The sequence below is a fragment of the Euleptes europaea genome, chromosome 4 (assembly GCF_029931775.1).
Source record: "Euleptes europaea isolate rEulEur1 chromosome 4, rEulEur1.hap1, whole genome shotgun sequence".
NCBI lineage: Eukaryota > Metazoa > Chordata > Lepidosauria > Squamata > Sphaerodactylidae > Euleptes > Euleptes europaea.
The window spans coordinates 23,888,871-23,900,688 of NC_079315.1; the positions used below are offsets into that span (position 1 = coordinate 23,888,871).

Sequence of the window (11,818 nt, forward strand, 5' to 3'; positions counted from 1 at the left end):
GACTGGGGAATACTCCTCTGTGTGTATTGTGGATCATCAGTCTAAGAACATTAGACCTCTGGTACCTGAATTTACAAAACAAGGGTTTTCAAGAGGACATTAAAAAACATACCTTACCAAAGGCAAACAAACAAACAAACAAACAAACAAATATATATGTTTCCAGTCATCGTCCCCTACTACGGTTGGTTCTATTGCATATCGCTTTGGTTCCTGCTCCTTCCCAGACTAGTGGTGCAGATCCTGTCTGACAGGGCAACTATGCTAATACCACCTGAAGACATAGTCTTCCTATATCCAGAACTGTGCTGTGTTCTCTCCAGTACTAAGGTTCTCACAAGCACTTGTGCAAGGGTGTTTACCTGAATGTTTTCCTTCATGAAATCACATTATTCTTCTGGAAGTCAGGACAATCCAGTACCATTTTGTACCTTTTTTCAGCCACTGCTATGAGTGTATATAGCATGGCAATGTAAATATCTATAGCATGAGGGAGAGTTCCCTGTCCTGCTGTCCCAGGTTTTTCCGGTTGTGGCAAAGGACCTAACAGCACAACGTTTCCTTCCTGGACGTCCAGGTGGTGAGAGAAGCCTACTCTCTCAGATTTCCCAAGCTGACAGGTTTCATCAACCCACAAGTAATCCCTCACTCTATGTTCCCTGCTTTCCCTTTTTAAGGGAATGGTTTTTCCCCAGGTAGAGTCCTATTATCTCAAGTGCAGATGCAATATGTCCCTGCTTCCTACAGAACACTGGATGCCATGAGGCCGTCGGAGAGATTCTCCAGTTTCACTGGTCACATTTATTTTAATGCTGCATTTTTGTTCCCTGGCTTCACAGACCCAGGACACCAGTGATGCTCATAGGTCCCTATTGACCACAATGTTTTGTGTTCCCAATCTGTAGATTACTTTTGATGGGGATTTCGGGTACTTTCTCAAGAAGACTAGCTGATCAGGGTATAGCCCCTTCCTTCTCTGCCACAATGTCGCTTCACTACAGTGGGTGGCGTGGTCATCTCAACCATCTAACGGGACCTACCTAGAGTCACAAGGTTGTTAACAGTATTATGCATACCACACAGATAGTCATCTTATGCTGCCAAGTGGGCTCATTTTTTTGAATGATCAGGGTCAGACGGTTTGCAACCTCTTACTTCACCTTTATATGGGGTGTGTCATTACTCATTAAATGATACTAGCCTGGCTGTTATTCCCGTCAAGCACATCTGGTGGTCATCTCAGCCCTCTGTTTCCTGATTAATTCTTATTCAGTATTTGCAACACCAGTTTGCTAATGGTTTGAGGGCCTTGGCTAGTCTAATTTTTTCCCCTACGCTAATGCCCTTATTATTCTTTGCATTATGCTTTAAACCTTTTGTATAATGGCACCATCTAACCTGTTTTTCTTTTATCCACTAAGGTGCTGTTTTTGGTTGCTGTCATTTAACCTGTTTAAATTATTGGTCTGTGATCACTTTTCATCAGGTTAAGGTAGTATTACCTAGATTGAAGTTCGACCTTGGTTAAGGTCCCGTTGCCGAACCTGTTTTCTTCTAAATCCTCAGTCGCTAACTGAGCAATCTCTTCATGCAATCAAGTGCCTGAAGACCATGTCCTTCAGGTTCCATGCAGCACCTAAACAACCTATTGGTCTAGTGCATGGAAGGCTGAACCAGCAGCTTCTTTGGAAACGGTTTCCCGATGGTGTTTATAGCATGCTGAACTATGCTGTCCACTCCATATGGAGGCCTTTTGCAACAGGGCTCATGTCTCTTTCGCTGTTTTCCTTGCCATGACAGATTTCTGAGGCTTCTCTAAAGTGGCAACCTGGTCCTTCGATCCACATACCTCTGGCATTGCCCTGTAGATGTGGTCTCCAGGGAGGAAACAGCTGTTTGTGAGAGTTGTCTTTTAATTAGGTGACAAGCCCACACCCGCCTCCATGGTAGGTGAGCTTGCTATTCTCCCATGCGGGACTGCACAGAAGCCACGAAGATGAAAAACAGAGTTGCACTTACCTGTAACTGTTGTTCATCGAGTGGTCTTCTGTGCAGGCACGCATCCCTCCCTCCGTTCCCCGCTGTGGGCTACTGCTTGGTGGCTATGGTGGTCTTCCACGGCGGCGAAGGGAGAACTGAGGGGGGAGCGCCCCTCCTCCCTCCGTCAACTGACCGTTGGGCGGACCGTTGCTCTCGGCCTGGGACGGAGGGGAGGGGGAGCGCTCCAGGCGTTCTGAAGCTCCTAAAAGCTTTCTAGTCAGTTCTCCGCGGCTGGCCTGCGCAAGCGCAGTCCCCATGCGTGCCTGCACAGAAGACCACTCGATGAACAACAGTTACAGGTAAGTGCAACTCTGTTTCTCTCAACAATATATTCTTTATTCGACTTTTTTTTTTTAAGCTGCCCTTTTCTGGCCAAGCCAGTCTCAGAGTGGCTCACAACACTTTAAAACAATCTAAAAACAGTAAATAATAACAGATAGCTATTCAGTCTGCTTGAAAAGTGACTCTCTAATAAGCGTATTCATTCATTTGTGGGATTCCTAGTAGAAAGCGCTGGGAAAGCCCACTTTGAATGGAATGATGGTGTTGTAGATGCTTCGTTGTTATATTTGTAAAACTTAGAACATGAGACTTCAGCCTAAGCACCAGGTCATTCCTGACCCATGGTGTGACGTCACCTCCCGACGTTTACTGGGCAGACTTTGTTTACGGGGTGGTTTGCCAGTGCCTTCCCCAGCCGTCTACACTTTACTCCCAGCAAGCTGGGCACTCATTTTACCGACCTCGGAAGGATGGAAGGCTGAGTCAACCTTGAGCCGTCTACCTGAAACCAATTTCCATTGGGATCGAACTCAGGTCATGAGCAGAGCTTTTGACTGCAGTACTGCAGCTTACCACTCTGCGCCACGGGGCTCCTGGGTTAGAGTACTCTTATTCATTTAAAAATGTGTACCCTTTACTTTGCAAGATCTTAGCCATTTTGGTTTGCCTTGGCAATCACAGACAACAACACCGAGGCAACCCAGCATGGCTGCTGAGATCATGTGAGGTAGTCTTGCCAGATTTTGGCAATCGTGTCTTTCAGTAACAGACTGAAGGAGGTGAGGTGAGTGGTGGTGGGGAGAGATGAATGAGTGTGGAGGCAGGATAAGCAGGAGACGGCAACAAAGAGTGATAGGGGAAGGGGGAAGGCAGTGGAGCCAAAAGGGAGGGCTCGGGAGAGGCAATTTCCCTCCCTCATGAATTCTGGCAGGTTCTTCACTCATATAATCTGAATGAGTTAGGCCAGAGGTTCCCAAACTGTGCTCCAAGGAGCACTTGGTGCTTCGCAAAACATCTGGTACTCCATGAAGAGATTGGAAAGAAAAATATTACTGTCATTTGGTTTAGTATATAGATGTTGGTGAAAATTAGTGCTCCGTGATGAATTTCTCTCCTGAAATTCCATGACTCAAAAAATTTGGGAAACTCTGAGTTAGGCTAACGTTATATGTGTTTATAAAAATACAAGATAAACCCTATTATTGAAATCTCAGAACCCCTTTTTCAGAAGAAGGGGAAAAGCTATCACTGCTTACAAATAACATTGTTTGCATAGGGGTTGCATATGACTTTGTTGAATATTCTCCCTGAAGCTAAAAGATCTGTTTTCTTCTCTTTCTTTAGGTTGGTACAGGCAGTGCAATATTATTCCTTACAGCAAAGATGTAGATTTGGGAATTTTTGTTAAAGACTATAAACCGGATATTGTTTCAGCATTTCAACAGGCAGGATTACCCCTGAAGCACAAGTTTGGCAAGGTTGGTAGATCAGATGCCAGGACTTGGGTAGGAGGTGCTTGAATTCCAGATGTGGGGGGTAAAGGTTTTCAGAGTGACTGACAGCTTCGTGCACCCAGCCGACACATCTCGGGCAAAGGCAGAAGCCAATGACCAACACTCCGTAATGAAGAAATGGAATCCAGGATGAGCTTATGTAGATGGGAACAGGCTTGCTTCTTGGTACTTTTTTGTTTCAATGGTTGGAGCCACTAGTAATGGGCAGAGCCCCCATCTTAGCGGCATACCCTCTTCTGCATAGAAATGAACGGCCCTCATTCACTTCTGTTGCGGAAATATATTATGTTGCAGCTTGGAGAACCCATGGCATTAAGGGCCAAACTTGCCCCTCAAGCCAAGGCCCTGACCTTCCCAGTCCTCTTTCATAGAGTTCCTACACGGATCCTCTTCACATAATGCATACCGTATATACTCGCGTATAAGCTGAGTTTTTCAGCCCCCAAAAAGGGATGAAAAAGCAGAACTCGGCTTATACGCGGGTCAATACGGTAGGGGAGGGGAGGGGGGAGGAGGGAGGAGGAAACTTACTGCTGCCGCCGGGCCCACGCCGCTTCCTGCTGCCAAGAGCGGCCTGGGGCGGCCTCCTGCAGCTGCAGGGAGGCTGCCCCGGCCCTCGCCCGGCCGCGCCGCCGCTTCTCGTGGCCGAGAGCGGCCTGGGGCGGCTGCAGGGAGGCTGCCCCGGCCCTCGCCCAGCCACGCCGCCGCTTCCCGCGGCCTGGGGCGGCTGCAGGGAGGCTGCCCCAGCCTTCGCCCGGCCGCACCGCCGCTTCTCGCGGCCGAGAGCAGCCTGGGGCTGCCTTCTGCAGCTGCAGGGAGGCTGCCCCGGCCCTCGCCCGGTCATGCCGCCACCAGGCCCGCACCGCTTGCTGCCGGGAGCCCAGGTAAGCCTGTGGGGGGGGGGGGTTATAAGCCGACCCTCGGCTTATACGCGGGTGCCTAATTTTTCCCCATTTTTGGGGAGAAATTAGGCACCTCGGCTTATACGCGGGTCGGCTTATACACGGGTATATACGGTAGTTAAAGTGTGGAACTCCATGCCCCAGGAAGTGGTGGTAAGAGGGAAGTGGACATGTTCGTGGAGGATAGGGCTATCCATGGCTACTAGTCAAAATGAATACTAGTCATGATGCATACCTATTCTCTACAGTAGTAGAGAAGCATGCCTATTATATTAGGTGCTATGGAACGCAGGTCTATAAAATTATGCATGGTATGGAGAGAGTGGGCTAGCCTGATCTCGTCAGATCTCAGAAGCTAAGCAGGGTCAGCCCTGGTTAGTATTTGGATGGGAGACCACCAAGGAATACCAGGGTTGCTGTACAGAGGAAGGCACTGGCAAACCACCTCTGTTAGTCTCTTGCCATGAAAACCCCAAAAGGGGTCGCCATAAGTCGGCTGCGACCTGAAGGCACTTTACACACACACACATGGAGAGAGTGGACAGGGAGAAGCTTTTCTCCCTCTCATAATACTAGAATGTGGGGTCATCTGCTGAAGCTGGAGGGTGAGAGATTCAAAACAGATACAAGGAAGTATTTTTTCACACCACGCATTGTAAAATTGTGGAACTCCCTGCCCCAGGATGTAGTGATGGCTGCCAACTTGGAAGGCTTTAAGAGGGGTGGACATGTTCATTGAGGAGAGGGGTATTAATGGCTACTAATAAAAATGAATACTAGTCATGATGCATACCTATTCTCTCCAGGATCAGAGGAGCATGGCTATTATATTAGGTGCTGTGAAACACAGGCAGGACAATGCTGCTGCTTCAGTCGTCTTCCTAGAGGCACCTGGTTGGCCACTGTGTGAACAGACTGCTGGACTTGATGGACCTTGGTCTGATCCAGCATGGCTTTTCTTATGCTCGTACATCTGCATACCCATTTTTGATGGTGGGTGTTTTGCTAATACAGGAAAAGCTTTGTTATCCGCCACTCGTGGGGGTTGCCCATTAACCAAATGTGCTAAATACGCTGTTTGCTCTCCCCTGCCCCCTAACCAAGCCCCACCCCATTGGGAACCCCGAGGCAGCACATGAACACATTGCACTGCCTTATGCTGAATCAGACCCTTGGTCCATTGAAGTCAGTATCGCCTACTCAGACCGGCAGCGGCTCTCCAGGGTCTCAGGTAGAGGTCTTTCACATCACCTACTTGCCTAGTACCTTTAACTGAAGATGCCAGGGATTGAACTTGGGACCTTCTGCATGCCAAGCAGAGGCTGTACCACTGAGCCACAGCCCCTCCCCTCCTGGTGGGCCCCTTCCCCTCTATGGATCTATGGAGCTGTCCTGTGCAGCAGGCAAGCAAGTGGGCCCTCCAGCAGAGCTGGCTCTTGTCAGCTTGAGCCAGGCTCAGGTGGGGGGCGCCCAAGAGTGATGTTAGCAGGCAGCTCTCGCTGCCAAAAGCCCAGCAATGGCCTAGGGCATCAGCATGGTCTGCTGGAGAGGTGGGAGTGGGGCACACATGCCAAAGATGCAAGCATATGGGGGGAGAGGAGGGAGGAGCTTGCCCTCAGAGTGATGCTGGTTAACTGAGCATTGTGGAGAATCAGGTTCCAGGTAACAAAGCCTCACTGTCTATAGTCCTGCACTCTGTTTAATGCACCGGACTGGTCTTGTCAGACAGAGTTATTGGCATGCATTGAATAATAAATCTGTTTGGCACTTTGAAGAAATATTACAGCATAAACATTAACATATGCCAAAGCTGCAAAAAAGGAATGTGTTTTCACTTGTATGGTTTGCCTCTCTTATGGGGAAAATCTCATGAAAATGATCTGTCAGTAACATCTAACCGCTTTCAGGCTGGCAAACATTTTATGGAACTGGGAGTAGTAAGTGCTGATTTTGTGAGGTGGAGAAGGCAGACTTTTTCCACATGCAGAGGATAGGTAAATGGGGAAAACATTACTGGAAACAAGTGGTGGAAATTATATCAGCTGAACCGGAGAGGCAGATTCTCTATAAGCCAGATGTGATATAGTTAAATTGTGTAGTTGCCATGCCTAAAAATTCACACAGTAGCTTTCTATATGATTAGTACAGCCAGATTGGACTTTGCTAGCAAACTGGAAGCAAAGCAAGAACAACCCCCCCCCCCAAAAAAAATTCATGATTGGCTGATGAAAGGAAAAGAGACTTGGTGAAAATTAATAGCTTACTAAGCTGAGTAAACTGAGGCTATTGTACTTTTATCACATTATGAGTAGACAGTCACTGGAAAAGACAATCATGCTAGGAAAAGTTGAGGGCAGCAGGAAAAGAGGAAGACCCAACAAGAGATGGATTGACTCAATAAAGGAAGCCACAGCCCTCAATTTGCAAGATCTGAACAAGGCTGATAAAGATAGGACATTTTGGAGGACATTGATTCATAGGGTCACCATGAGTCGGAAGCAACTTGACGGCACTTAACACACACACAATAGCCTACCTGCAAAATAGAGATACTTCCAGTTAGACCCATTATGGTCGAGGGTTGGTCAGAGAACGGATCTTGTAGCCAAGTGTGAGAAGTAGAGTCCTTAGTTTGACGTGGTTTTTGTGGTTCGGATAGATATGTTGGTCTTGCACCAATTCTGTATTTTCTTTTTATTGCATTGAATAATTTTTTTTAAAGGAGTGCATTTTTGCGACCTCTTCTTGCATGTTTAATTAGAAGTGAGCTGCTCTTGAAACGTTACACAGGAGTGGCTTTCCCATCCGTTTATCCCCCCTTGCCAATGAAATGTTTCAGCCTGTGCAACCATGTGGAATGGCCTGTTATACAGTACCTTAAGGCAGATTTGCCACCTAGCTTGAGGCTGGGGGCAATGCTTTTTCATGCCAGTGACCCATGCAGTTGAACCTGCTTGTTTTGGAAGGAACACATGGAAGAGTGACTCTCATAATGCTAATGTAACATTTAAAGGGCACCTGAGTTCAGAGGAGTTTACTTTCCTGGTAAATATGCATGGGATTTCAGCCTTAGGCTGTGAAGCAAAGCAGCAGGGATTGAACGTGGATCTAGTTTTCCCATGTAATCTAATTTTCTTGTTGTTGAGTACATAGGTGGACATATAGAGAACAATGGCAAATTAAGCCTAGCAATACTTGAAGCTAACTAAGGGCACGTTCACACATGCTGAATTATACACTTTCAGTGTACTTCGCAGCTGGATTTTACTGTGTGAAACAGCAAAATCCACTTTCAAATGACTGTTAAAGTGGATTGAAAGTGCATTATTCCGCATGTGTGAAAGCATCCTTAAAAACCAAAAGGCTGTTACCTTTTTGAGAAAGGGCCTCCAACAATTTCCAGATTGTTCTTTGAATGGAAGATCATGTCAAGATTACAAGTCTGTCAGATAGTTTGACAGGTGCAGGATAGATCAGTGAGATCTAAGGATGATGTAATCAGCCTGGAAAGTACCTGGGGAGCTAGAGAAAGCTGGCCTGATCCAGCTATAGCCAGGTGGCTGATGCAATGCAGTAGCAATACCAGGATAATTGGATATCTACTGTGATTGGTGGCTGCGTCCACCAGGTGTATATAATGAAGTGAAACCGCAGTTCTATGCGGGATGTTATGAGCGGAGAGTGTGAAAGGAGTATCTGTATATATTTCTGCACTGTACAAATAAACTACACTTTTTCTATGTGGCCGTGGACTTTCTGATGGGTATCCTGGACAAGACTGCTAATCCGCTTGGCTTCTGCGTCAGATCAGTGCTCTGTCAGGAGGCAAATGTAACAGGAGTGGGAATATCAGGTGGAAAATATTATAGCTTCAGAACATGGGCAGGTATAGTTGTGATCAATCCTGTTTGGAAACCCCGGTTTAAAAGGGCTGTAAAAGATGAGTTCTGTTGTGTCCGCTTATAAATATCTCGGTATTTTCAGAGCCTGACTGCCACCTGTTTTCATCTGCTTTGTGTCCTGTGGGGATACATCCTTTTTTTTTTTTTTTTTTTTGGTCTCCCTGCCAGGTAGAAGACAGCTTGGAGCTTTCCTTTCAAGGAGAAGATGATGTGAAGCTTGATATTTTTTTCTTCTATGAAGAGGAAGACCACATGTGGAACGGAGGAACTCAGGCCAAATCAGGCAAAAAATTCAAGTACGACTCGAACTCAGTGTCTAGGATGGGAGGAAAATGAGCTTCAGGAATTGCCAACATGAGATGTTACCACTCTCAGAGGATTTAATTGCTTGACATAATAGTCAACTGTGGGCATGGGTAGCGGCAGATTGGTGCCCACAGTTGACTATTATGTCAAGCAATTAAATCCTCTGAGAGTGGTTTTCAAACAGGTTCCGTGGAAGCTTCTCCAGGGGTTCCTCAGTAGTCAAGTATGGAGGACAGATTTCCCTCAGACAGTTATTCCTCACTTCCAGTGAAGGAGGGTGGAAGAGTTCTGAGTCATGGTCTCAGTTCAAGTTGGGCAAAAGTAAGGCCTAGCAAACTCTGGGCCCTAATTAGGACATGGCTCAGAATCCTTTGCAAGATGCCTGGGTTCTCTGGCAGACATGCAGGGCTTCCTTGGCAGAGGAGTCATATAGGGGAGGGTTCCCATAGGAAGTTTGAAAACCACTGCTGAAAGTAGTAAAGTAGGAAGAACAGAAAACTCTACACCAGGGGTGTCGAACTCAATTGTTACGAGAGGAAGATGTGACATAAATGTCCCTTGGTCAGGCTGGACCATGCCTCGTTAGTCAAGATTGAGAGTGGGGGGGGGGTTGGCTGCCTCGGCCGGCTTGCGGACTGGATAAGAGCTCTCACGGGGCCAGATTCAGCCCTTGGGCCTTATGTTTGACACCCCTGCTCTACGTGTTCTGTCCTATCTGTAATGCCTGGAGCAAAGGGAAGGAGAGTAGAATCAGGTGTTCTTTTAAGCTAGTGGTATATCCTGTTCTGGTAAAACCTGCAGATTATATGTTCTTCTAAAACCAGCAGTTGACTGGAAACCTAATCTGCTGAACAGGTGCTGAGTATGTCTAATGACACATTAGTTAAATAGATATTACAAGAAGGGGCAGATGGTTAGTTAACAGAAGTTTCTTCCTCTGGGGTTCTTTCCTGAGCTTAATAGTTTGCTTGAGGCAGGAGAGAGTTTTATATAGTCTTAGATGGGGGTTGTTTAGTTTCCCATGGAAGGGCGTAAACCCTTTGCACCCTTTCCAGCAATGGGCTTGGATATCTCGGCCTATTCGGTCTTAGCTGCAAGGTTTGCCGCGCCGATGGGGGCAAGAGGAAAACAGCCCTGTGATGACAGCCTGCTGGAACACAACAGCTGCACTTGGGAAGTGGAGATAGGAGCGTCTGGCAGATTGTTCATTTCCAGGCCTAGCAAGGAGTCCTGTGCAGTGCAGATGAGGGACGCGTAGCCAGCGTGGTGTAGTGGTTAAGAGCGGTGGTTTGGAGTGGTGAACTCTGATCTGGAGAACCCACTCCTACACGTGAAGCCAGCTGGGTGACCTTGGGCTAGTCACGCTCTCTCTGCCTCACCTACCTCACAAGGTGTCTTTTGTGGGGAGGGGAAGGGAAGGTGATTGTAAGCCAGTTTGATTCTGCCTTAAGTGGTAGAGAAGGTCGGTATATAAAAACCAACTCTTCTTCTTCTTTTTTTCTGTGCCTGGCCTGGCTGGGGAGAAAGCAGGATATAAACCAAATCAAATAAATATAAACACAATCAGGTGAAAGCCTATCAAAAAAATTCAATTTTACATGCCCTGCGGAACCTAACTAGGTCCCATAGGGCACGAGTTTCCTCCAACAAGGCATTCCATAAATAGGGATCAACAACAGAAAAAGACCTGCCCCTAGTGGCAGAGAGCTGAACTAATCGAGGGCCAGGTATCACCGACAAGCCGCGAGATGTCGAACGCAGGTGATGTGTGTGGGGGGTCATAGCAGCAGAAGTAATCCTTCAGACAATATGGTCCCAGACCATTTAGGGCTGTTAAACAACAATGTAATGCCTGGGAAGAGGTTTTTTTTTTAAATGTTAAATTACACCTCTTGACCTTCTGCCCCTTTTGAACCACAGATACCTGTTTCCCAAGTTCACGCTATGTTGGACCGAGTTTGTAGAACTGAAGGTGCGTGTGCCATGTGAAACCCTCCAGTACATCGAAGCCAACTACGGTAAAGGGTGGAAGACGCCGGAGAAGGAGTGGGACTGGAAGAACTCGCCACCCAACGTGCAGCCTGATGGGATGTGGCCCATTGACGAGTGGGAAGAAGTTATTCAACTCTACTGAGCTGTTTGTATTTGTGGTACCCACCACGCGGAAGCCATGGTCTGATCTGAGATCCTTCGTCCACTGTCAAGTTTTTTTTTTTTTTGCAGCTTTACCGAGACACTTTTTAAAGTTTTTCTCAGCACCGCACAGATTGATATACTCATTCAAGGAGCTGAGAAATCTTTCATGCCTCTAAGGATGGTGGGATATCAAGGGGAAAAAACTGTATCAAGAAGCCAGTGGAGGAAGAAAGAAATGCCGACCTTCTCTTTTAAAACTGTGCCTCAGGAAACTTCCTGTAGTAGAAACACCAACAAAAAGAGCCCAACCTCCTAAAATGAAAATAAGAGTTAAGTTGCCAGGGAGAAAGTGGGAGAGATCCTCTCTTAACTAGAGCCAGATCACCCTGGAAGGTTCCTGATTCAGATGAGGGAACAAAATACTTGTAAGTAGCTAAGTTTGCAATCTTATGAAGAGACATCCTGGGCTGGCTGAGGGAAGTGTGTTAGTAGTCTCCATGGCTGTTGTGTACTCCTAATTAAAGGGGCCAGGGTGTTTACTTCTCCACAGGCCATTGATGTAGAGGATTTAGATTGGGAACACTTAGTCATGACCAAATGACAAAGTTCGTACTTTGCATCTTGGCTGCTACTGTGGAAGTCAAAGCACGGAACTGAAAAAATCCACACAATGTTGTTGTTTTCCCCTTCATGTGCAAAGCTGGGAGCGGAGGGACTTTTTCGCAATGTAGGGGCA

General features: G+C 46.9%; 1 protein-coding gene across 1 annotated transcript in view; it reads left to right on the forward strand.

The window, feature by feature from the left end:
• Positions 1-11,080, forward strand: part of FKTN (fukutin) — a 28,564-nt gene extending 17,484 nt beyond the window's left edge. Inside the window, exons 8-10 of the mRNA XM_056848610.1 lie at positions 3,667-3,800; positions 8,809-8,936; positions 10,867-11,080. Of these exons, the coding sequence (XP_056704588.1) occupies positions 3,667-3,800; positions 8,809-8,936; positions 10,867-11,080 (476 nt within the window). The remainder of the gene's footprint in view (positions 1-3,666; positions 3,801-8,808; positions 8,937-10,866) is intronic.
• Positions 11,081-11,818: the final 738 nt, after the last annotated feature.